This window comes from Coregonus lavaretus, assembly GCF_964263955.1.
Source record: "Coregonus lavaretus genome assembly, chromosome: 37".
NCBI classification, from domain to species: Eukaryota; Metazoa; Chordata; class Actinopteri; order Salmoniformes; family Salmonidae; genus Coregonus; species Coregonus lavaretus.
Genome location: NC_140024.1, coordinates 24,779,682 through 24,807,095, shown reverse-complemented (window position 1 = coordinate 24,807,095; position 27,414 = coordinate 24,779,682). Strand labels below are relative to the sequence as shown.

Genomic DNA, 27,414 nt, shown 5'->3' with positions numbered 1-27,414 from the left:
TCACATCTTGAGCATGCACAGCTTACATTTCCATTTCCAGACAACTCTGTCTGAGACAAATGACAACAACAAGATCGCAGAGACCGATAGAGCCATTGACAACACAATCTATGAAATCGGACATATCACAATCAGTGTTGTTGCTAAAGATGCATGGCAAAAGGTTTTGAGTGCACAGGTCAGTAAGGTACAGTACAGTAGGCAGTAGACTGGGCTGGGGACAGTTTGGTAAACCACTGCACACTGGGATTAAGAGTGACCGGCTACTAGAGCGAGGTTACAAACCTAAAGCAGATGTCCAGTGTTACATTCAGCACTGCAGCTCTACTCCTCACTTTAACAATCAACACTGTCTGGGAATCATACTTTATCCATGTGTGAGTAGTAGTATACTGTAGATCCACATCCACTGGACTGCCATCTAAATTACAGGCTGTAGAAATATCAGACCTTTAGGCTAATACTACTAGCTGTAGTAATAACAAACATCTAACACACACACACAAAAACCATCCTTCTCTTCCACAGTTCTGGCCTCCACAGAACCCCTGAAACATCTGGAAACATCTGGAAACAGACGGAAACAGACGGAAACAGACAGAAAAGAGACTGAAACAGACAGGACAATGTCACACAACCAAGACACACAGTGAGGATTACACTGAGACAGACTGACGGACATCAACATAAAGACTGGCCTCATTCATACAGAGAGACAGTGAGACAGACGGACATCAACCTACAGCCTTGTGTCCTTTCAACAGAGACAGCCAGACAACTCCAAACAGAGAGAGACATCACACTAGTGCCTGGTCACTCTCCAACCCTCCTACCCTCCACCCACTCCACCTCCCACCAGCTGGCCTCAGCGCCCCAGCCAGGGGTTACAGGTCACAGGTCAGGGAAACTAGCCCGACAGGCTCCTAGTGAACAGCGCTAGGAGGGCTCTGTCTGGCCTTCTGTTCTGTTCTGTCTGCCAGAGCAGACAGCAGTATTTCAGCATGTTGTCCGTGGCGCCCCACAGCAGTGCATTATAATGCCCAGATGGATGACACTGCCATGCAACCTGCCTAACTTGCTGTCGGGACTGTACCTTCACATCATCTTCCTGCTGGGCAGCGTGTGTGTGGCCTGCAGCGACTGCACACCCGAGCAGCTGGCCGCCATCATGAACTGCTCCAAGCACGAGCGCCACGCACGGAACTACGACTACATGGAGGGGGGAGACGTACGCATACGACAGCTGTTCAGCCGGACGCAGTGGTTCCTTACCGTCGACGACTACGGCAACATCAACGGGACACAAGACCCCACCAACTGTTACAGTAAGACCAGTGTTTCCCCTATATACATTTGGCATCGGCGCACCTCCTCTGCTAAATCGTGGCCGCCGCTGCTAAATCGTGGCCGCCGCTGCTAAAATCGTGGCCACCGCTGCTAAAATCGTGGCCGCCGCTGCTAAATCGTGGCCACTACTGCTAAAATAATAATGTTGATGTATAAATGTATTCCCCAGGAAGACCCCATCCGCCCCCCCGCGCCAACTGTTACAGTAAGACTGATCTATATACTGTATATCTATCTATAAGACCCCGCCAACTGTTACAGTAAGACTGATCTATATACTGTATATCTATCTATAAGACCCCACCAACTGTTACAGTAAGACTGATCTATATACTGTATATCTATCTATAAGACCCCACCAACTGTTACAGTAAGACTGATCTATATACTGTATATCTATCTATAAGACCCCACCAACTGTTACAGTAAGACTGATCTATATACTGTATATCTATCTATAAGACCCCACCAACTGTTACAGTAAGACTGATCTATATACTGTATATCTATCTATAAGACCCCACCAACTGTTACAGTAAGACTGATCTATATACTGTATATCTATCTATAAGACCCCACCAAATGTTACAGTAAGACTGATCTATATACTGTATATCTATCTATAAGACCCCACCAACTGTTACAGTAAGACTGATCTATATACTGTATATCTATCTATAAGACCCCACCAACTGTTACAGTAAGACTGATCTATATACTGTATATCTATCTATAAGACCCCACCAAATGTTACAGTAAGACTGATCTATATACTGTATATCTATCTATAAGACCCCACCAACTGTTACAGTAAGACTGATCTATATACTGTATATCTATCTATAAGACCCCACCAACTGTTACAGTAAGACTGATCTATATACTGTATATCTATCTATAAGACCCCGCCAACTGTTACAGTAAGACTGATCTATACACTGTATAGGGCGGCAGGTAGCCTAGCCATTAGAGCAGGGGTGTCCAGGCCCGTGAGGGGGAACGAACTCAATATACTTTCAAATGACTAAAACCAAATCAAAACTGTGTATAAATGATAATGGACCTACATTCATACAGTTTCTTGACTGTGTCCAGCTCGTTAATAATCACCGAAATGAAAGCTAGTCAGTCAGGGAGCATCGGAAATTCCGTAAACGATGGATAGAGGACTATTTTTAGCAAATGTTGACCGCGAGGAAATATTGCCAATTTTATGTGTGGCCCCTGGACCTCGTTGAAGACCGAATAGGGGCTCCCGGGGCAAAATATGTTTGACACCCCTGGGTTAGAGCATTGAGCCAGTAACCGAAAGGTCGCTAGTTCGAATCCCCGAACCGACAAGGTGAAAATCTGTTCATGTACCCTTGAGCAAGGCACTTAGCCCTAATTAACCCTTAACTCACCAACTTTTACAGTAAGACTGATCTATCTACTGTATCTCTATATCTATAAGACCGGCCAAATGTTACAGTAGTGTTACAGATCCAAATGCTATATTCTGTTTAATACCCCATTCATTGCTACAGTAAGGCAGGTTTATTTTCTACAACTTAACATCTACTGTATGTGCTGTCTTAGGACTCATCACTTCAATGAAATTCTATCAAACAAACCCATATTGCGCAGGTTGTAGTTTGTAAACAAAGATAGATACAGCGTAAACTGGTGTGGCAGGTTTGATTGAATTCCAGTCTTTGTTGTAGGATTCATCTTTTACTAACAGTGGCTCTGACTTATTGATTCTACTCACTGTATATTTATGGGCTGCTTTAGACTCTCAGAGATGTCTAAACATTTTTACAGCTGATGTGTTACTGTTAATAACAATATGGTTGAGCAACGTCCACGTTGCTGAGATCTTAGTCACTCATGTCTAATCAGAGAGGGAGAGAGAGAGAGAAAAAAGAGATAGAAGAGAGAGATAGAGAGGGAGAAGGGGAAAGAGAGCGAAAGAAAGAAACAGAGAGAGCAGAAAAACAGAGAGAGAACCCAAAAACCAAACAGAGGGAGAGAAACGGAGAGACAGAGAGCTCCGCTGGCAGATTCCTCTGTGTCTGTGTGAGTTATCTCCCAGTCTGTTGAGTGAGTAATACGGCTGTTGGAACACGGTCATATAGCAGCTAGCGCTCTCCCCTCTGGGACTCCCTGGAACAGCCTGATGTTATTGTCCAATGTTCCCTCAGCAGTGTAATCACACTGGTAATGGGTCATGTGTCTCTGTTAGGGCAGCCAAAGTGACAGAGGTAAAGTGAAGCAGGTGTAGGCTCTGGCAGAGCCAACCATAACACCATGTAAACACAGCCACTAATGAAGTAAACCAAGGGGCTGGGAGTTCAGGCTGGGGATGCAGACGGTCAGGACAAATGAACTGGCATGAAACACGCACACACCCACGCACATATTCAAACACCTCAGTGAAGTGGTGCAGTGCTAGCTGTGCCACTAGAGATCCTGGTTCGAATCCAGGCTCTGTCGTAGCCGGCCGCGACCGGGAGACCCATGGGGCGGCACACAATTGGCCCAGCGTCGTTCAGGGTAGGAGAGGGAATGGCCGGCAGGGATGTAGCTCAGTTGGTAGAGCATGGTGTTTGCAACGCCAGGGTTGTGGGTTCGATTCCCACGGGGGGCCAGTATGAAAAATGAAAAAATAATGTATGCACTCACAAACTGTAAGTCGCTCTGAATAAGAGTGTCTGCTAAATGACTAGAATGTCAAAATGTAAAACATGAAGTAGCCCAAGCTGACGTAGTCTATCCACAGAGATACAGGGTTAGTGTGTGTGAGTGTGTCTGCGTACTGAGTGACATCAAAACAATCACTCTTTAGGTTTCAATAATGTCTGTCTGTCTGTCTGTCTGTCTCTTCACCTGCCTGCCTCCCTCCCTGTCTGTGTGTCAGTGGAATGCTGGCGTAGCCTGTCTGTCTGCTCACCTGCCCATATGCCTGTCTATCTGGCTGTGGAATGTTGGCATGACCAGGGTAGCCTCTGCCTCTGGTGAGGAGGGGGAAGTTGGGTCTTGCGAAACAAAAACTGGTGATGAGAAGCAGAGAAATGGATCCACCCAGATGTGTCTGACAATAGCACGCAGGGAGACATGCAGGCACGCACACACACACAAACACACACACCGACAGGCCTTTGAAGAGCCCAGCATGGGCATGAATATAGCTAATAAATCTTTGATTCATATTGCTCTGTTCCTCTGTCTGGCCTGGGCTGGTCTGAGGTGAGGTGGGGTGGGCTTGGTTGAGCAGGGCAGGGCAGGGCTGAGGTGAAGTGAGGTGGGGTGAAGTGGGCTGGGTTGAGCAGGGCAGGGCTGAGGTGAAGTGAGGTGGGGTGAAGTGGGCTGGGTTGAGCAGGGCAGGGCTGAGGTGGGGTGAGGTGGGCTGGGTTGAGCAGGACAGGGCTGAGGTGAAGTGAGGTGGGGTGGGGGGGGCTGGGTTGAGCAGGACAGGGCTGAGGTGAAGTGAGGTGGGGTGAGGTGGGCTGGGTTGAGCAGGGCAGGGCTGAGGTGAAGTGAGGTGGGGTGAGGTGGGCTGGGTTGAGCAGGACAGGGCTGAGGTGAAGTGAGGTGGGGTGAGGTGGGCTGGGTTGAGCAGGACAGGGCTGAGGTGAAGTGAGGTGGGGTGAGGTGGGCTGGGTTGAGCAGGGCAGGGCTGAGGTGAAGTGAGGTGGGGTGAGGTGGGCTGGGTTGAGCAGGACAGGGCTGAGGTGAAGTGAGGTGGGGTGAGGTGGGCTGGGTTGAGCAGGACAGGGCTGAGGTGAAGTGAGGTGGGGTGAGGTGGGCTGGGTTGAGCAGGACAGGGCTGAGGTGAAGTGAGGTGGGGTGAGGTGGGCTGGGTTGAGCAGGACAGGGCTGAGGTGAAGTGAGGTGGGGTGAGGTGGGCTGGGTTGAGCAGGACAGGGCTGAGGTGAAGTGAGGTGGGGTGAGGTGGGCTGGGTTGAGCAGGACAGGGCTGAGGTGAAGTGAGGTGGGGTGAGGTGGGCTGGGTTGAGCAGGGCAGGGCTGAGGTGGGGTGGGGGGGGCTGGGTTGAGCAGGGCAGGGCTGAGGTGAAGTGAGGTGGGGTGAGGTGGGCTGGGTTGAGCAGGACAGGGCTGAGGTGAAGTGAGGTGGGGTGAGGTGGGCTGGGTTGAGCAGGACAGGGCTGAGGTGAAGTGAGGTGGGGTGAGGTGGGGTGAGGTGGGCTGGGTTGAGCAGGACAGGGCTGAGGTGAAGTGAGGTGGGGTGGGGGGGGCTGGGTTGAGCAGGGCAGGGCTGAGGTGAAGTGAGGTGGGGTGAGGTGGGCTGGGTTGAGCAGGACAGGGCTGAGGTGAAGTGAGGTGGGGTGAGGTGGGCTGGGTTGAGCAGGACAGAGCTGAGGTGAAGTGAGGTGGGGTGAGGTGGGCTGGGTTGAGCAGGACAGGGCTGAGGTGGGGTGAGGTGGGCTGGGTTGAGCAGGGCAGGGCTAAGGTGGGGTGAGGTGGGGTGAGGTGGGCTGGGTTGAGCAGGGCAGGGCTGAGGTGAAGTGAGGTGGGGTGAAGTGGGCTGGGTTGAGCAGGGCAGGGCTGAGGTGAAGTGAGGTGGGGTGAGGTGGGCTGGGTTGAGCAGGGCAGGGCTGAGGTGAAGTGAGGTGGGGTGGGGGGGGCTGGGTTGAGCAGGGCAGGGCTGAGGTGAAGTGAGGTGGGGTGAGGTGGGCTGGGTTGAGCAGGACAGGGCTGAGGTGGGGTGAGGTGGGCTGGGTTGAGCAGGACAGGGCTGAGGTGAAGTGAGGTGGGGTGAGGTGGGCTGGGTTGAGCAGGACAGGGCTAAGGTGGGGTGAGGTGGGCTTGGGGACTAACCAGCCTTGAACACAACCGCTGCACAGACAGACAGACAGACAGACAGGCAGGCAGACAAACGAACACAGACATGACAAAGTGGGGAAAGAGTGACTGTTGGCCATGACAGTTTGTTCTCTCAGAGCTGAACTATTTTTTCCCCCTCAAGCGCATCTCTGAGCACAGACGACAATCTAAGACTTTACTCAGAAAGACAGTGAACGGGTTCAGCGATTGATTATGAAGTGAACTCTGACAGTCTTTCAAACTACTGTCTGAGACTTGTGATGGAACTTGGAAGTACTCCAATGGCTGACAGGAAGGAATTGAGATACATACATTTCTGTGCTATTTGTGCTGACTAGAGTAGACTAAATCATCTAACCCTTTATGCTAAAACAAGAGAGTACCCCAACAATGAGATACTGTTACAGGAACAGGCATGGGATCTGTTTCTCAGGGTGGACAGTGCTAAGAGGTTGTTATAGGAACAGGTTTGAGGTCAGTTTCTCAGGGTATTCTGCGCAATGTCCTGTCCACTGTGTTAGTCCAACCTGACAACCAAACAAACACAGGTGATATACTGTACTGTATGCGCTAACAGGCATATAGTACACTATATTACACCGGATTAGATAAAAGTCAGTGCTCGAATACCCGTACTTGTGTTCTAAATAGTAGGCATTTTGGGTATGTTTTATAATATGTGAAATTTCGTAAAATAAAATGTGTACGCTTTTAACGCCAGGATGTCATACTCATTTACGCCTTTCATCTAGTAGAATTCGCTGCACACTATTGAGGAAGATAATCATCTTTTCAGACTGATAATCAGCTGGGGGCGTGCTGTACCAAAAGCTACATTTCTTTTTGCAGGATAGCTGGAGGCAAAGTCATTAATATTCATGAGTTACGTTGGGTGCTTGGTTGAGCCTTCTTGGGTGTGTGACATCACAAAGATGCACTGCAGAGGCTTGCTCGCCAGGATGACCAGTGAGCACCGACTTCCAGCTACATACCAATCTATTTTAGTTTCACTTTCCGATCATTCATAAAATGAGTCCACAAATTATAATTGTTTTAATTTCCACAAACTGTCTGTTGATATATTCAAGTCAACCCAAATGTTCCAAAGAATAGGAAATCCACGATTAGTTGGCTAGTAGTGGCTACTGCCTGGCCTGTGAGCTAGCTACATTTCAGTCAGTAGCTATCCTTCTAAATGCGATGGTCACTGGATAAACTATATAGCTATGAGTTGAACATATCTTGTTGAAAACAAACTAATATCCAGTTGTTGTTGCCCATGGTGGAATCATATCTAACCAGCTGGCCCCTGAATCCCGTGTCTATGTGGCCATGCATGAGCTTCTGAGTCTAGATGTAGTCTGGCTAACATTAGCTAGCTAGCTACCTAGCATCGCTAGCTGAGCTGTTTTATAAGAAAACGGCTGAGGTGACTCAAACCCTGTAACTAGCTAACAAGCCTTCCTCGGCGACAATGTTATTGGGGTGCGGGAATATTAGATATGTCTTTTAATTGTAAGATAACTGTCATTAAAGTTGGTGGTTACTACTGGTTTTAGATCCGAGGCGAGATAAATTGTCTGCCATTGTTTTGTGTTTTGGTAAGGAGTGATGTCACGCAACCAAGAAGACTCAACCACTCACCAGACGGTTGATAATGACAGTTTTGCCTTTGGCTATCCTACAAAAGGACATTTTAAGTACCAAAATGAATGAATGGCAGGAATCAACACAATTGTGCATGAGATTATGCATTCTCAGTAGGATGAGCCTAGTATGCTGATATTTGTTGCTTACTGCATTAGGTTTTTATTAAACAGTACGTTCTAAATAGTATACGATTAGTACACAGTATGCAGTTTAAGTAAGTAGTAGGCAAACCAGATTTCAGACACAGCCATTGGCTTTTTTAATCCCCAATCACAGCATTTTAATCTGAATCACTAACACATGACGCTGGTGCTTGGTTTGTAGTGAAAACACTGAAGAAGGGTCTTCATAGACAGCAGAGCATGTTTACTGTATGTGGTTTTAAGCAAATAATTTGTAACTGTAGGCCAGGGGTCGGCAACAGGCCAGTTTTAGCCAGTGATTGATTTCTTTTGGCCCCCCCCAAAGTTTTTAGTACATTTTAGGATTTTTGTTTTTGGTATAAAGAAAATACTGTAAAATCACCAGGAATTCAGCTAGAAATTTGTTTAATTTAAAAGAGACATATGAGATCTTGTCTCAATGTATTCAAGGTATGAAAGTATTGTTATTTTCAAATACAATCTCTTTTTTGGGCTTAGTTGTGGTCAATTTGCAGTGTACAAATTATTATAATTATGTCCTGGCCCCCCGACCATCCGCTCCGACAAAAATCGCCCCGCGGCTGAATCTAGTGGCCTACCCCTGCTGTAGGCTATTCACAAACATATGGGAACACTCTTAAACCCTCCAGACAGTTTGCTGGTGAGTGTGTTGTGTCTGTTGCCCCAGTACAACAGATAGGCTATATAATAGTATTGTTACCCTGTTATAACCCAGTATAAGCGATATACAACAGTATTATTGATTTGTTACTGTGACGAGGTGTGAATGAAGGAGTCAGGCGCAGGAGGTAAAATACCAGTCCAGAGTCCAGAGTTTATTCCGTTTACATAAATCAAACACCCCAAGCGTCAAACGAAACTATTACAAGGGAAAATATCCACCTTGGCATAAACACAATGAATAGTAGCTCAACCGAGCTACATGCTCTCACAATACAAACAATCTCTCACAAAGACAAGGGGAACAGAGGGAACACTTATACACATACTAATTAGGGGAATGAGCACCAGGTGTGTGTGATTGACAAGACATGACAAGTGGAGTGATGAGAATGGGATTGGCAGTAGCTAGTACTCCGGTGACGACGAACGCTGAAGCCTGGCCGAACCAGGAGGGGGGGCAGCTTCGGCGGAAGTCGTGACAGTTACCCTGTTGTATCAATATACCAGATAATAGTATTGTTACCCTTTTATTACAATAGAATATACTGTACGGTATATAGTATTGCGACGCTGTTAGTATTACAAATATATTGTGACCCTATTATAACAGTATAACAGTATAAGAGATATGACCCTGTTCTATCAGTCAGTGTCAGCCTCTGAGTGTCTCCCTGAATAACCTCAGCAGCCAGATCTGACCTGAGACGCATCCTCAGCGTTACGCACCATAAACCATCAGACGCCTGTGACTCAGCCGTAACATGACACACATGGGCTTAGAAACCCTTAGAAAAGACTAGAAACACCAGAGTAGAGAAGCGATATCCACACACTCAGCTATGATGCAGGTTCCTAATAAACATCCACACACTCAGCTATGATGCAGGTTCCTAATAAACATCCATACACTCAGCTATGATGCAGGTTCCTAATAAACATCCATACACTCAGCTATGATGCAGGTTCCTAATAAACATCCATACACTCAGCTATGATGCAGGTTCCTAATAAACATCCATACACTCAGCTATGATGTAGGTTCCTAATAAACATCCATACACTCAGCTGTGATGCAGGTTCCTATTAAACATCCACACACTCAGGAGTGGTGCAGTCTGTATCCTACAGGCTTCTTATTCAGTGAGCTGAGCTTTCAGATAAACAACCCTTAATCAGAGCAATAGGATGAAAGTTGTTTGACCAACATCTGAGCTAAATACTGTACAACCCAAGTATGTAGAAGAAGTTCCCTCTCTATTTCAGGGTGATAAAATGTTACAACTTTGTTGACAAATTACTAAAGAGATACAGTTGAAGTCGGAAGTTTACATACACCTTAGCCAAATACATTTAAACTCAGTTTTTCACAATTCCTGACATTTAATCCTAGTAAGAATTCCCTGTCTTAGGTCAATTAGGATCACCACTTTATTTTAAGAATGTGAAATGTCAGAATAATAGTAGAGAGAATGATTTATTTCAGCTTTTATTTCTTTCATCACATTCCCAGTGGGTCAGAAGTTTACATACACTCAATTAGTATTTGGTAGCATTGCCTTTAAATTGTTTAACTTGGGTCAAACGTTTCGGGTAGCCTTCCACAAGCTTCCCACAATAAGTTGGGTAAATTTTGGCCCATTCCTCCTGACAGAGCTGGTGTAACTGAGTCAGGTTTGTAGGCCTCCTTGCTCGCACACGCTTTTTCAGTTCTGCCCACAAATGTTCTATAGGATTGAGGTCAGGGCTTTGTGATGGCCACTCCAATACCTTGACTTTGTTGTTCTTAAGCCATTTTGCCACAACTTTGGAAGTATGCTTGGGGTCATTGTCCATTTGGAAGACCTATTTGCGACCAAGCTTTAACTTCCTGACTGATGTCTTGAGATGTTGCTTCAATATATCCACATAATTTTCCTTCCTCATGATGCCATCTATTTTGTGAAGTGCACCAGTCCCTCCTGCAGCAAAGCACCCCCACAGCATGATGCTGCACCCCCGTGCTTCATGGTTGGGATGGTGTTCTTCGGCTTGCAAGCATCCCCCTTTTTCCTCCAAACATAACAATGGTCATTATGGCCAAACAGTTATATTTTTGTTTCATCAGACCAGAGGACATTTCTCCAAAAAGTACGATCTTTGTCCCCATGTGCAGTTGCAAACCGTAATCGGTCTTTTTTATGGCAGTTTTGGAGCAGTGGCTTCTTCCTTGCTGAGCGGCCTTTCAGGTTATGTCGATACAGGACTAGTTTTACTGTGGATATATATACTTTTGTACCTGTTTCCTCCAGCATCTTCACAAGGTCCTTTGCTGTTGTTCTGGGATTGATTTGCACTTTTCGCACCAAAGTACGTTCATCTCTAGGAGACAGAATGCGTCTCCTTCCTGAGCGGTATGACGGCTGCGTGGTCCCTTGGTGTTTATACTTGCGTACTATTGTTTGTACAGATGAACGTGGTACCTTCAGGCGTTTGGAAATTGCTCCCAAGGATGAACCAGACTTGTGGAGGTATTCAATTATTTTTCTGATGTCTTGGCTGATTTCTTTTGATTTTCCCATGATGTCAAGCAAAGAGGCACTGAGTTTGAAGGTAGGCCTTGAAATACATCCACAGATACACCTCCAATTGACTCAAATGATGTCAATTAGCCTATCAGAAGCTTCTAAAGCCATGACATCATTTTCTGGAATTATCCAAGCTGTTTAAAGGCACAGTCAACTTAGTGCATGTAAACTTCTGACCCACTGGAATTGTGATACAGTATTATAAGTGAAATAATCTGTCTGTAAACAATTGTTGGAAAAATTACTTGTGTCATGCACAAAGTAGATGTCCTAACCGACTTGCCAAAACTATAGTTTGTTAAGAAGAAATTTGTGGAGTGGTTGAAAAACGAGTTTTAATGACTCCAACCTAAGTGTATGTAAACTTCCGACATCAACTGTATGTCCATTCCTTAAATAGCTGTGTGGTGTTTTTTTATTTTATTAATTTCAAACTGCGTTAGAGCTGACAATGTAACAACAGTCCGTCTCTGCTGGTTTGTCATGATGTGTTTTCCTGTTGGACCAGACTCTGCTTTATTACATCCTTAATATGCAAAGCAGTGTGGATCCAGCCTGGATCCAGGGAAGACAGAGTTAGAATGGATCACCCACAATGTGTTGACTTAGCCAGGGGCTGGCTGGGCTGGGCCAGGGAGAGAGCAGGGAAGTGTGTGTGTGTGTGTGTGTGTGTGTGTGTGTGTTTGTGTGCACCACTCCAGTCTCCCTGTGTCCACTAAACAGTGTCAGTGTCTGAGACAGAGCAGTAACAGAATAGTGTATCAGTTCTGTTCTGTGTCTTTGTGACCAGAGCTCTCAGCTGCTTTATAGCTCTCAGCTCTCAGTGTTTCTGTGACAAAGCACTCTGTCTGCTAGCCTAATGTCAGCCCCAGCACAATACCACTCATCATACAACTACAGCCCAGCCCCAGCACAATACCACTCATCATACAACTACAGCCCAGCCCCAGCACAATACCTCTCATCATACAACTACAGCCCAGCCCCAGCACAATACCTCTCATCATACAACTACAGCCCAGCCCCAGCACAATACCTCTCATCATACAACTACAGCCCAGCCCCAGCACAATACCTCTCATCATACAACTACAGCCCAGCCCCAGCACAATACCTCTCATCATACAACTACAGCCCAGCCCCAGCACAATACCTCTCATCATACAACTACAGCCCAGCCCCAGCACAATACCTCTCATCATACAACTACAGCCCAGCTCCAGCACAATACCACTCATCATACAACTACAGCCCAGCCCCAGCACAATACCTCTCATCATACAACTACAGCCCAGCCCCAGCACGCTACCTCTCATCATAAAACTACAGCCCAGCCCCAGCACCATACCACTCATCATACAACTACAGCCCAGCCCCAGCACAATACCTCTCATCATACAACTACAGCCCAGCTCCAGCACAATACCACTCATCATACAACTACAGCCCAGCCCCAGCACAATACCTCTCATCATACAACTACAGCCAAGCCCCAGCACCATACCTCTCATCATACAACTACAGCCCAGCCCCAGCACAATACCTCTCATCATACAACTACAGCCCAGCCCCAGCACAATACCTCTCATCATACAACTACAGCCCAGCCCCAGCACCATACCTCTCATCATACAACTACAGCCCAGCGCCAGCACAATACCGCTCATCATACAACATTAATCATTCTAATCATTCATCTCCTGCTTCCTTTGGGAGATATTGACCAGTGAGGGCTGGATCATCTCCTGCTTCCCATGGGAGATATTAACCAGTGAAGGCTGGATTGAGAAGAAGGGATTGAGAAACATTTGTGCAACTACAACCTTCCCACAACTGTACCATTGGCTTCAATACATGATTCAAGATTTACCCAAAATGTTTAGTAAAGTTTCTCACGTTAGGGTTTGGCAGAGTCTGACTGTTACAGAGGTTATCTCGCTCTCTCTCTCTATCTCTCTCTCTCTGCTCCACTGCAGTTATTCTCTCTCACTCTCTCTCTCTCCCTCTCTCTCTCTCTGCTCCACTGCAGTTCTATCTCTCTGACATTGAGATATTGGCATCAATTGTTTGATGTGACAAATAGCTGTGGCTCAAAGAGCTCAGCATTTAATCTGAATGTCTGTGAAGCTGCTACACACACATCAAAGCAGGACCACTGACTGTCTGTTGCTCTGTGTCTGTCTGACTCTCTTTTACTCTGTGTCTGTCTGCCTGTCTGTTGCTCTGTGTCTGTCTGCCTGTCTGTTGCTCTGTGTCTGTGTGATGAGGTGATTTGAAGGAGTCAGGCGCAGGAGGGTAAATCACAGAATAACAGGATTTATTCTGGAATACAGAGTTACGCAATAAAGCGTCAAAACAGTCCAGTGCGCAAAACAGGCGCACTGAAACCAAGAAGGCACACGGGAAAATAACCTGGTGATACAAAATACAAGGAGCTCCACCGAGCTTCACTAATCTCACAATATACAATCACACACAAAGACAAGGGGGCAGAGGGAACACTTATACAGGTACTGATGAGGGGATATGAACCAGGTGTGTGTAATAAACAAGACAAAACAAATGGAATGATGAGATATGGAGCGGCAGTGGCTAGAAGGCTGGTGACAACGAACGCCGAAGCCTGCCCGAACAAGGAGAGGAGGCAGCCTCGGAGGAAGTCGTGACAGTCTGTCTGACTGTACATACAATTATCTAAAATGCTTTTAGCATTGAGGATGTACTTAGTAACAGACTTTACTGCAGTTGTTTCATAAAATATTTCTGCCTAACATAATTGACCTGAGCTGCTCTCTGAACTGGTGTTAAAGAGTCTAGTTGTCTGGTTTCTCAGCAGCCGAGCAGTAAATCTCCATGACACATCTTCACACAGTGTGCAACGATGTTACAAACACTGCCAGTTACAGACGCATGGGCTAAAACCACAGCACTGGTGTTTCTCAACCACACACACACACAGCCGAATATATTGATACAAGTCACCTTGTCCAAGAGACATTTACATGTCTATCAAAATGTCATGCCAGGGTAGGCCTACACGAAACACAGCCCTTATGTTAAGTGTTTCTAAAATCCCCCTATGGGGAAAAATGAATGGTGGAAAAACAATTGGAACCATTTCCCTGTTTGACAGCTAGGTTTTATGGGTATTATGACACCTCCACTGTGGGGCTCTATAGGATCCTTAATGATGCTTGGTCATCTGTGATCATTAACTCTGAGGGAGGTGAACCAGAAGAGAGAGAGTCTTTGATAAACACAACGTCACTGTTGTCTGGGTCTGTCTGACACACAGACAGATGTTGCTCTGGCAACCGCTCGCTCGCTATCACAACTGTGTTTTATTAACACATTAGTCCTGTGTTGGACCTGACAGCTTTTGTTTTGCTACGATATATAATATACACCATCTGATATTCTTCATGTTTAATGAGCCAGTAAATTGGAAAATGAATTGTTATGCCCCTTTTCAAAAGAAAAACACTATATTATTGTAGCTTTCTACACCCGTAATAAAACATCAAACGTGTGCATGTTTAAAAAAATGGGTTGAACAACTTGTTATTTGAATAGTAAATAAATCACATGAACTTTATATCTGAGTATCCCGTGAGATATCTAAATTATGTTGTTAATCTCAGCGGTGCTCCATGGCCGTAAAGCAAACCAACAAGCTAAATCCTTTTTTTTGTCCTCTCCCACAGAGAGTGAGAGAGAGAGTTGAGGCGTAGGTCTGAAGACTGAGGCTGGGGCAGAGGTTGGGGCTGAGGATGGGGCTGTGGTGTAGCGTGCAAAGCTCAGGAGAGTAGGTAGTTTTCTCAATCCCGGGGGAGCATGCCTAGTCTGCCTCCCATATGTGGCATGGCATGAAGCTGTGGTTTAGTAATGGCCACCCAGAGAAGAGAGAGGAGGGCCTGCCTGGATACATCCAGTAAAGCCAGAGACCAACCTAACCGCAGACTGATTAACCACTAAGACCTCCTTCCTGTTAGATTAATGAAGATGAATACTGAGATCAGGAGAGGAACGCTTGAGTGGGATTGGCTAGTAGGTCTCATACCTACTATCTGTCCTGACTGAGACTCTCTGATAGGTCTACTGTGATGGTCCAGTGATGGTCCTTGTCATGTGATTACTACATCATTATATATATTTAGATACTGTGGTAGTCTCTTATATCAGTACTGTGATTGTTAGGTATATATTGTGGGTATTGAGATATTTGACAGTCTTCTGTAGTATTTAGATATTTGTCCTGTGATTGTTAAGTTTATTGGTACAGTATGTCCTCTGTGATTGTTGCTCAAAGGGTATATACAGTCCCCCAGTGAAAGTCTACACACCAAAAATCCCTTTTTAGATTTAATTTTAAGGCAGCAAAATGTGAAAACTGTGCAAGGAGTGTGTAGACTTTCACTAGGCACTGTATACTATAGTAATTTATAGTAATTTATATATCTGCCCCGTCTCCTGTAGGTATCCTGGAGGTCCGTACGGTGTCCGAGGGAGGAGTGTTAGCTATCAAAGGAGTGAAGAGCCAGTACTATATCTCCATGAACAGGACAGGCCTGCTGCAAGGCAAGGTAATGAACTAAACTAGCATCTCTCTGCTGGACAGGGTTGGAATGCACTGTACTGTACAGTGCCTTGTGTTCTAGGTTATTATCTTGCTGAAAGATGAATTAATCTCCCAGTGTCTGGTGGAAATCAGACTGAACCAGGTTTTCCTCTAGGACTTTGCCTGTGCTTAGCTCCATTCCATTTCCCTTTTATCTTGAAAAACTCCCCAGTCCTTAACGATTACAAGCATACCCATAACATGATGCAGCCACCACTATGGTTGAAAATATGTAGAGTGGTACTCAGTAGTGTGTTGTATTGGACTTGCCCCAAATATAACCATTTATATTCAGGACAAAAAGTTGATTGCTTTGCCACACTTTTTTGTAGTATTACTTTAGTGCCTTGTTGCAAACAGGATGCATGTTTTGGAATATGTTTTATTCTGTACAGGCTTCCTTCTTTTCATTCTGTCAATTATGTTAGTATTGTGGAGTAACTACAATGTTGTTGATCCATCCTCCGTTTTCTTCCTCCGTTTTCTTCTATCACAGCCATTCAACTCTGCAACTGAGTTAGGAAGGACACCTGTATCTTTGTAACGACGAAGTGTAATTAATAACTTCACCATACTCAAAGGGATATTCAATGTCTGCTTTTTGTTTTTACCCACCAATAGGTGCCCTTTTTTGCAAGACATTGGAAAACCTCCCTGGTCTTTGTGGTTGAATCTGTTTTTGAAATTCACTCTTCGACTGAGGGACTTTACAGATAATTGTCTGTGTGGAGTACAGAGATGAGTTAGTCATTCAAAAACCAAGTTAAACACTATTATTGCACACAGAGTGAGTCCATGCAACTTATTATGTGACTTGTTAAGCAAATATTTACTCTTGAACTTGTTTAGGCTTGCCATAACAAAGGGGTTGAATACTTATTGATTCAAGACATTTCAGCTTTTCATTTTTAATAATTTTTTTATTCAAACACATTTTTTTTAAACACAATTACACTTTGACATTATGGGGTATTATTGTGTGTAGGCCAGTGACAAAACATCTCAATTTAATCCATTTTAAATTCAGCCTGTAACCCAACAACATGTGGAAAAGGTAAAGCGGTGTGAATACTTTCTGAAGGCACTGTATGTCTGACACATTTGGAGAAGATACCAATTGTTTTTGAATAAAGTATTAACCAGTTATTGTTATTCTACATTTACATTTAGTCATTTAGTAGACACTCTTATCCAGAGCGCCTTACATTCATCTTAAAATAGCTAGGTGAGACTACCACACCTCAGTCATAGTAAGTACATTTTTCCTCAATAAAGTAACTATCAGCAAAGTCAGTGTTAATTCATGAAAGGCAACTGTGTTTTTTGGGGGGGTTTTGCACTATGATTTCATATTTTATTCTAGCACCTCCAACACTTTTTAACAAGGTTTTACTTAAGAGTGGCAAGAGTGTCAACTAAATGACTGAAATATAAATAGGAGAAATATAACCAAGTAAAAAAGCCAGAAGATGTTTATAACCCTCCTCACGCCTAATATCGTCCCATTTTGTGTCCTCATGTATTTACAGAAAATCTACAATGAGAACTGCAACTTCAAGGAGGTTTTCCTAGAAAACTACTTCAACGCGTACTCGTCTACTAAGTGGACTAGAAACGGCAAGGAGATGTTCATTGCTCTGTCTCAAAAGGGCAGGCCGCTGAGAGGGAAGAAGACCAGGAGGGAACACATCGCCTCCCACTTCATCCCCATGAAATGTAGAGAGGAGGAGAGGACTGGCGTCTGAGAGAAGGAGAGGACCCGACTGAAAAAGGAAGGGGTGACTGGAGCCTGAGAGGAAGAGAGGACTGAAAGAGGAGAGGACTGAAAGAGAGGGAGGAGACTGAAAGAGAAGGAGAGTACTGAAAGAGGAGGAGAGGACTGAAAGAGAAGGAGAGGACTGAAAGAGGAGAGGAGGAGAGGACTGAAAGAGGAGGAGAGGAGGAGAGGACTGAAAGAGGAGGAGAGGACTGAAAGAGGAGAGGAGGAGAGAAATGGGGCCTTAAAGGAGGAGAAGAGGAGGAGAGGATGGGCCTGAGAGCTGAGAGGACAGAGAGCAGAGAGGACAGAAAGAGGAGGAAAGAAGGATAGGAGAGAGGACTGAGAGAGCAGAGAGGACAGAAAGAGGAGGAAAGAAGGATAGGAGAGAGGACTGAGAGTGCAGAAAAGACTGAGAACAGAAAAGACTGAAGCTGTGACGTCCGGATGACCCATGTTGGGGTTCTTGGACGTTGTGACAGCTTAGCTGCAGATCTTTGATGTATAATTTAATATAATCTAACTCCAGTCAGTACAGTATACCACTTCAGTCACGTCATATTAGCTGGTACAATGTAAATAAGTTCTGTAGCTACTTATCCATTCATGTGTCAAAGTTTTTATTGTAAAACTGATGCACGGTCCTCCTCAGTTGTGTGCATGTTAAAGGTCCAATGTAGCTGTTCTGAGTAACAATTAAGTACCTTACTCTGATCGATTTAAATACAAATGGTCAAAAATAAACAAAAATAGCTTCTTAGCAAAGAGCAATTTCTCAAGCAAGAATTTAGCTAGGACTGTCTGGGAGTGGTCTGAGTGGGGAGGGGAAAACTAGCTGTTATTGGCAGAGAGATTTGAAACTCTCTTTCTTATTGGTGATGTCACCAGGCAGGCCAAAACTCCATCCCACCAAGACAGGCTGAAATTTCATGCAGTCTTCTCAAACAGCTCTTACACTAAAAGGGCATTATCATAATTTTCTAAATTTCACAGTATTACTCCAACCTCATTGTGTGGAAATATATATAAAAAACAGGAAAATCACGTTTTGACTGCACTGTGCCTTTAAGCTTTTACAATGATTTTTTCAGTTTGCAATTACGTTAGTACCTTTTTGTAACAAGGATTTCTACACCATTATGATGGCACTACAACTACCTGTTTATCTCATATTTCTTCACAGAATGGATTGTGGTCAATAATACTAACAATAACCTTGATATGGATGAAGTCAAGCACTCTGTTTCAGCATGCATAACAGTTGTTTTGGGATAAACACAATACAGGGAAAGGAATTAGAAAAGGGATGTTTGAGAACATTTATAATAAAACTGTTCCTACTGACTGAATTCTCCAGGCAATGTCAAAATGTAATGTTAAAGTAAGCTGATCAGTCACTTACTTTACTCAAGAAAAGTATTATTATTGATAATAGTTGTACTATTATACTCATTTTAGTTCCCTTATTATAATGGGTAATAGTGTAATGAATATAGGAGTAGTAATAAAATAGAGTTGGTATTTACCTGGAATTTACTAAAACAAACAGCTGGTTATAATTTGTATTAAAAACTGGGTTGTTCGAATGCTGATTGTCTGACAGCCGTGGTATATCAGACCGTAAACCACGGGTATGACAAAATATATTTTTTTACTGCTCTAATTCCGTTGGTAACCAGTTTATAAGAGCAATAAGGCACCTCGGGGGTTTGTGGTATATGGCCAATATACCTTGGCTGAGGGCTGTATCCAGGAACTCTGCGTTGCGTCGTGCTTAAGAACAGCCCTTAGCTGTGGTATATTGGCCATATACCACACCCCCTGGGGCCTTATTGCTTAATTATAGCTTACTTAATCAATCAATGAAATTGAAAACGATGCGATATCAAATGGTACCTATTGTAGTGCTACTTGTTTCACTTAGTCCCAAATATTCTAAGAGCTAGTTACTGAGTAATAATAATTTGTTTCCATGTTATGTTTAAGTAAATAACAGGTAGAAAGCAGGCTGTAAAATAAAGTGTAACTAAACGTAGTATAATAAGCAAACAGTACCACTGTTGGACGTTGGATCAATGTAAAGACAGTCAGCAAGCTGGACTTGCCTTTTCACTATACAAGTGTTCAAAACACACCATATATATACACAATATATTGATAAATATATATGTACAAACTAAAATACATATGTAATTACATGCGACAGCTGCTCATTGACTCCCTATTCATTTACTAAGGTTTGATAATGATTGTGTCCCAAATGGCACTGTATTTCCTACATGGGGCAATTATATAAAATCATGTACTTTGTGGGATAAATAAAGTATTTCTCCTTGGTCAAAAGTAGTGCACTATGTAGGGAATAGGCTGCCATTTGGGACACAGATTTAACAATGCAAGAATGTAATGCTGCTGCTGCTGATGATGATGATGAGGATGATGATGATGACGATGATGAAGTTAGGAATGATATCTGGATTAAAGTACAGAGAGACCAGAACATACAGCTTGTTAAATGTGTATGCTATACTGTATGCCTTGATCTTCCTCCACTATAATTAATTAATTAATGATTATATAAATTGTTAGCGTTGATCTCTGTTATGTCCCTGATGTGATAAATGGTATTTATTTGAACTTTGAGATGAGGGGGCTGTGTCCCAACTAGCACCCTATTCCCTATATAGTGCACTACTTTTGACCGGAGCCCTATGGGCCCTGGTTAAAAGTAGTGCACTACACAGACAATAGGGTGCCATTTGGGACGTAGACAGGCTTTTTTTCTGTTGAGACATTCCATGTTCTGCCAGATACCATAATGCTTTACTAAGATATTGTTGGTCTCACTAACAAATTTAAGTTAACTGTAGCAACATACCAGAGGCTTCATTTAAATCACTTCATTCCTTTCATCTCTTCTGTTTTTGGATGTTCCTGAAGCACATCACATATACCGTACTCGTCATCTCATTACCATTAAATAACCTTTTAACAACCTTTTAAAGACGTTCACTCTGTCTGCACAGTTACAACTAAACTGCAAAATCTCCATACTGGCCTATAACGTTTGTGTTATTATCCATTGTTGTAAGTTATTATTTGTGTTATTTATATAAAAACCAAAGATTAGTTATTATGGGGTGTTTGGAGTGTAAATTATTTATTTTCTAAGATGTGTTTTGCCACGTCATCTTTGGGGACATAAACCATGCCCTCACTCTGCCACTACCCATAAGCCTCGCTGGCCAGGAGTCTGAGCAGAGGGTTCGGTTGGAACCAGAGAATCAACAACCTATCAGCTGCCAACAACACATTAGAGGAACAGCAAAATACAAGACATTCAGAGAATAACTGAATGGCAAAATGCAAGACATTCTAGGAATAACTGAACGGCAAAATGCAAGACATTCTAGGAATAACTGAACGGCAAAATGCAAGACATTCTAGGAATAACTGAACGGCAAAATGCAAGACATTCTAGGAATAACTGAACGGCAAAATGCAAGACATTCTAGGAATAACTGAACGGCAAAATGCAAGACATTCTAGGAATAACTGAACGGCAAAATGCAAGACATTCTAGGAATAACTGGGCAGGAATATCAAAAGGATCCGCTGTGCTGCTGTAATATGGATAATCAACCAGCCTATATCTGACAACTTAAGTGTTTTGTATTTTAAACACAGACACTGATATACAGAATGTCATTGGGTTCCACAATCATAGAGGTGTTCAGGAAAAACATAACACATTTGAATAAACAAATAAACTCCTGTAAAGTTTAAACTTAACAACATGACACTCAACTAAAAAGTTTAGTTGAATTGACTTGAACTGTTAGTCATTTAGTTTCATCATATCTTTGTTATCTATACTCTCAATTAATTCAACTAAATTACTTAATAACCACTTTAATATTTAGAATATAAAGCAGTTTGTTACATCCAACCAAATGTATGTTATCATGTTACTATAACCGAGATGCTAATGACCCTGTTAGAAATCCCGAATATGGTTCTCGGTAAAGACAGAACAGATGAAGACGAGAGGTGGGGAGTGTGTTATGTACCTCCATCGAAGTTGATTTGCGAAGTTTCATCAAAATTGGTGTCATATTGCCTTAGATGTGCTGGTAGGAAATTTTGATTTTAACATTGAGCATTAATCAATGCCTCGGGTACCATAACAATGTTTTATGCGTTATATGTTATATAATGTATAATATAACAACAGTATATTATTGGATTGTGGGTTTACCGGTTAAACCACAACAAAAGACAAGTATCCATGCCTGGTGATCCTCTAAGATCTTCTAGGATCTCTAAAGATCTTTTCAGGATGTGAGCTTGGCTAGGATCTCAAAAACATATTCAGAGATTGTGAGTTAAGACCCCTACAGAGCCATATATAATTCTAACACCATCCATTAGTCTCTTAATACTGCCGGCCTAAAACAAAATCCTGCAGTTTATCACAGTATAAAGGTCTGCTGCAGGTCTGGGTCCTTCAGACTGCTGACGTTAATAAAACGCTCTCTCACTGCGTTGGAGTTCTCTCCAGAGATGTTAACCAGACTAGTTCCCAGCTTATATGACTAAAGGACTAGATAATCAAATCTGCTGTCCTTTGTCCCAACAAGATTAAATACACATCGGGAAGATAAATCTGGAAAAAGTTTCATTTAGATAAGGGTCCAGCAGTGAGATGCATGAGACAAATGAATTACATTATTCCCTGTCTGATAAAGTACACCAGAATAACACAAGTCCTGGATACATCTCTTAATTTGATGCAGGGGCGGATAAAAATATGTCAACACACGGACTGAATGTTGTAATAATTTGCTCATAACTTTATATTGTATTGAGTGAAATCTGAGCGCTGTCAGCTTGAGGGTAGAGCATATTGGCAGTTGGCCACACACACACACCATACACCAACACTGTACACACCATACACAAACACTGTACACACGCACACCACAGGAGGTCAGTGGCACCTTAATTGGGGAGGACGGGCTCATGGTATTGGCTGGAGCGGAATGAGTGGAATGGTATCAAATACATCAAACACATGGTTTCCATGTGTTTGATACAATTACATTCGCTCTGTTCCAGACATTATTATGAGCTGTCCTCCCCTCATCAGCCTCCACTGATGCACACATATAGGCAGATAGATGAAAGCTTTACCTTCTGTTGGGGTTCACATCTGGCTCCGAGCAGCTCTGACAGATAAAGAGAGTGAAGTTGAGAGAGAAAACCCCAGAATGAGGTTGACGCAAACAAAGTCTGAGCAAGGTGAAGGCTTCTGCCAAGTCACGCAAAGTTAGTCTTAGCAGACTTGTAACATGTTCAAAATGTAAACACATTTCTAACTCAAGGCTGTGGATTCCCAACAGACTGTGGAGGAGACTGCAGCCAACAGGAGCTAACTGGGTTGTAGAGAAGAGAGCTGGGTCTGCTAAGAGCATAGAGGAGAGAGCTGGCTAGGCCTGCTACGAACATAGAGGAGAGAGGAGAGAGCTGGCTAGGCCTGCTACGAACATAGAGGAGAGAGGAGAGAGCTGGCTAGGCCTGCTACGAACATAGAGGAGAGAGGAGAGAGCTGGCTAGGCCTGCTACGAACATAGAGGACAGAGGAGAGAGCTGGGTCTGCTAAGAGCATAGAGGAGAGAGGAGAGAGCTGGCTAGGCCTGCTACGAACATAGAGGACAGAGGAGAGAGCTGGCTAGGCCTGCTACGAACATAGAGGAGAGAGGAGAGAGCTGGCTAGGCCTGCTACGAACATAGAGGAGAGAGGAGAGAGCTGGCTAGGCCTGCTAGGAACATAGAGGACAGAGGAGAGAGCTGGCTAGACCTGCTACGAACATAGAGGACAGAGGAGAGAGCTGGCTAGGCCTGCTACGAACATAGAGGACAGAGGAGAGAGCTGGCTAGGCCTGCTACGAACATAGAGGACAGAGGAGAGAGCTGGCTAGGCCTGCTACGAACATAGAGGACAGAGGAGAGAGCTGGCTAGGCCTGCTACGAACATAGAGGACAGAGGAGAGAGCTGGCTAGGCCTGCTAGGAACATAGAGGACATAGGAGAGAGCTGGCTAGGCCTGCTAGGAACATAGAGGACAGAGGAGAGAGCTGGCTAGGCCTGCTACGAACATAGAGGACAGAGGAGAGAGCTGGCTAGGCCTGCTACGAACATAGAGGAGAGAGGAGAGAGCTGGCTAGGCCTGCTAGGAACATAGAGGACAGAGGAGAGAGCTGGCTAGGCCTGCTACGAACATAGAGGACAGAGGAGAGAGCTGGCTAGGCCTGCTACGAACATAGAGGAGAGAGGAGAGAGCTGGCTAGGCCTGCTACGAACATAGAGGACAGAGGAGAGAGCTGGCTAGGCCTGCTAGGAACATAGAGGACAGAGGAGAGAGCTGGCTAGGCCTGCTACGAACATAGAGGACAGAGGAGAGAGCTGGCTAGGCCTGCTACGAACATAGAGGAGAGAGGAAAGAGCTGGCTAGGCCTGCTAGGAACATAGAGGACAGAGGAGAGAGCTGGCTAGGCCTGCTAGGAACATAGAGGAGAGAGGAGAGAGCTGGCTAGGCCTGCTAGGAACATAGAGGACAGAGGAGAGAGCTGGCTAGGCCTGCTAGGAACATAGAGGACAGAGGAGAGAGCTGGCTAGGCCTGCTACGAACATAGAGGAGAGAGGAGAGAGCTGGCTAGGCCTGCTACGAACATAGAGGCGAGAGAGAGCTGGCTAGGCCTGCTACGAACATAGAGGCGAGAGGAGAGAGCTGGCTAGGCCTGTTAGGAACATAGAGGAGAGAGGAGAGAGCTGGCTAGGCCTGTTAGGAACATAGAGGAGAGAGGAGAGAGCTGGCTAGGCCTGTTAGGAACATAGAGGAGAGAGGAGAGAGCTGGCTAGCCCTGCTAGGAACATAGAGGAGTGAGGAGAAAGCTGGCTTGCTATGAGCGTAGAGGAAAGAGGAGAGAGCTGGCTGGCCCTGCTAGGCACAAATCAAATCAAATCAAAATCAAATCTAATTCTATTTGTCACATGGGCCGAATACAACAGGTGTAGACCCTTACAGTGAAATGCTTACTTACAAGCCCTTAACCAATGATGCAGTTTTAAGAAAGAATATCCCCCAAAAATTACAGAAAAATACGCCTCAAAAATACAAATCATACGAAATAAAAGTAACAAATAATTAAAGAGCAGCAATAAAAATAACAATAGCGAGGCTATATACAGGGGGTACCGGTACCGAGTCAATGTGTGGGGGCATCGGTTAGTCTAGGTAATTGGGGTAATATGTACATGTAGGTAGAGTTATTAAAGTGACTATGCATAGATAATAAGCAGAGAGTAGCAGCAGCATAAAAGAGGGGTGGGGGTGCAATGCAAATAGTCTGGGTAGCCAAATAATCTGGGTAGCCATTTGAACATAGAGGAGAGAGGAGAGAGCTGGCTAGGCCTGCTAGGAACATAGAGGAGAGAGCTGGCTAGGCCTGCTAGGAACATAGAGGAGAGAGCTGGCTAGGCCTGCTAGGATCATAGAGGAGAGAGCTGGCTAAGCCTGCTACGAACATAGAGGAGAGAGCTGGCTAGGCCTGCTACGAACATAGAGGAGAGAGCTGGCTAGGCCTGCTAGGAACATAGAGGAGAGACCTGGCTAGGCCTGTTAGGAACATAGAGGAGAGAGCTGGCTAGGCCTGCTAGGAACATAGAGGAGAGAGCTGGCTAGGCCTGCTAGGAACATAGAGGAGAGAGCTGGCTAGGCCTGTTAGGAACATAGAGGAGACTGCCTGGGACACAGAAAACAGCTATAGGTAGAGAAGAGAGCTATAGGTAGCTATGGAGGCTAGGCCTGCTATGAACATAAAGGACAGAGAGCTAGCAAGGCCTGCTAATAACATAGAGGACAGAGAGCTAGCAAGGCCTGCTATAAACATAGAGGACAGAGAGCTAGCAAGGCCTGCTATGAACATAGAGGACAGAGAGCTAGCAAGGCCTGCTATGAACATAAAGGACAGAGAGCTAGCAAGGCCTGCTAATAACATAGAGGACAGAGAGCTAGCAAGGCCTGCTATAAACATAGAGGACAGAGAGCTAGCAAGGCCTGCTATAAACAGAGGACAGAGAGCTAGCAAGGCCTGCTATAAACATAGAGGACAGAGAGCTAGCAAGGCCTGCTATGAACATAAAGGACAGAGAGCTAGCAAGGCCTGCTATGAACATAGAGGACAGAGAGCTAGTAAGGCCTGCTATGAACAGAGGACAGAGAGCTAGCAAGGCCTGCTATGAACATAGAGGACAGAGAGCTAGCAAGGCCTGCTATGAACATAGAGGACAGAGAGCTAGCAAGGCCTGCTATGAACATAGAGGACAGAGAGCTAGTAAGGCCTGCTATGAACATAGAGGACAGAGAGCTAGTAAGGCCTGCTATAAATATAGAGGACAGAGAGCTAGCAAGGCCTGCTATGAACATAGAGGACAGAGAGCTAGTAAGGCCTGCTATGAACATAGAGGACAGAGAGCTAGTAAGGCCTGCTATGAACATAGAGGACAGAGAGCTAGTAAGGCCTGCTATAAATATAGAGGACAGAGAGCTAGCAAGGCCTGCTAATAACATAAGAGGAGAGAGATAGCTATGGGGGTTAGGCTTGCTTGCTAGGAATTTAAAGGAGAGAGGAGAGCTAGCTATGAGAGTGTACACAGGGCAGGCTCTAGCCTTTTGGGGGCCTTAAGCGTGATTTGGTTGTGTGGGGATATATTTTCTCATAACTGGATGGGATGACTAACTTAGAAAGAATGCATTAATGATTAAAGCATAAAAGGTTTGTACTGTACTGATATAAATTGTTTCACATAACAAGCTGTGATTCATGTGAGGAACGTTAGGGGGTAGGATGAGATGAGACTTGTATTTCTCACAGACACGAACACTTCTTCTATTGTGATCTGTGAACCGACCAAGGACGTGTACTGCAAAAGTGCTGACTTTCTGGATAAGTTGCAAAACAACTAGACACCTGGCAACAGAGATGCGCCAAGGGACTGGGACCAGCCTGTGCGCCAACGGATTGGTTGAGTAAGTCTAAACCACGCTCAGTCTCTACTCTGATTGGCCAGCAGAGAGTGGGAACTATCTCTGTCAGAGTATTTGAAGAAGAACCTGTAACAATGGATTAGTTCTGTGTCTGCCCTGCGTGGTATTTCAGTGGACCCGTATATACGAACATCATATTTACCATTGAAGTGGTTTGCATTAATTAAAATACTAGTCTATTTAGAAGACGTGTATTGACCTCTTTTGTTCCTAATACCAGATTTGAATTGACGCAACTTAACAATTGGTGACCACCGACTGTGATCTGGTAGAAGGGACTTCGCTGGGTATTGTCCGGCCCATTCGACATCTCTGTCATTGAACGGTGTGTTTCACAAAGAGTCCGGACTACTAAAAAAGGTAAGCAGACACCTATTGTTATATAACTAAAGTTCTGCACATTGGCTTTATCCAAATTAATTTTGTGAAACACCTGTCTGATGTAAGTGAACTAAATTATGAAACTATTATGAGTAGATAAGCACCATATTGTGACATGCAAACCTTTGGTGAATGTGATGTTAAACCATGGTACCAGAGAGTATTTGTGCTACCGGCAAGGTCCGTAACTGTGGAGTACGGCTAGGTTCGGAGACAATACTGACATCAATCGGCAAGGTCCGTAACTGCGAGAATACGGCTAGGTTCGAAGATACAGGGAATAATTGACTTAGTAATTGCTATCGGCAAGGTCCGTAACTACGAGGATACGGCTA

General features: G+C 44.4%; 2 protein-coding genes across 2 annotated transcripts in view; one reads left to right on the top strand and one right to left on the bottom strand.

Annotated features, from left to right (window-relative positions):
• Window positions 1-27,414, bottom strand: part of LOC311111385 (protein FAM227B-like) — a gene marked incomplete at both ends in the record, with an annotated part of 62,825 nt that overhangs the window by 20,255 nt on the left and 15,156 nt on the right. The window lies entirely within an intron of this gene.
• Window positions 705-18,324, top strand: LOC311111924 (fibroblast growth factor 7-like). Its single transcript, XM_084154848.1, has 3 exons — window positions 705-1,325; window positions 15,692-15,798; window positions 17,363-18,324. The coding sequence occupies exons 1-3, from the start codon at window positions 1,037-1,039 to the stop codon at window positions 17,576-17,578; spliced, it is 612 nt and encodes a 203-aa protein (XP_084010974.1). The 5' UTR covers window positions 705-1,036; the 3' UTR covers window positions 17,579-18,324.

What these genes read in the sequence shown, in the direction of transcription:
- LOC311111924 (XM_084154848.1), top strand. Translation starts at nt 1,037, where the DNA reads ATGCCCAGATGGATGACACTGCCATGCAACCTGCCTAACTTGCTGTCG. An exon ending in AGACCCCACCAACTGTTACA is followed by an intron (nt 1,326 to 15,691) that starts GTAAGACCAGTG and finishes CGTCTCCTGTAG; the next exon opens with GTATCCTGGAGGTCCGTACG. An exon ending in CAGGCCTGCTGCAAGGCAAG is followed by an intron (nt 15,799 to 17,362) that starts GTAATGAACTAA and finishes ATGTATTTACAG; the next exon opens with AAAATCTACAATGAGAACTG.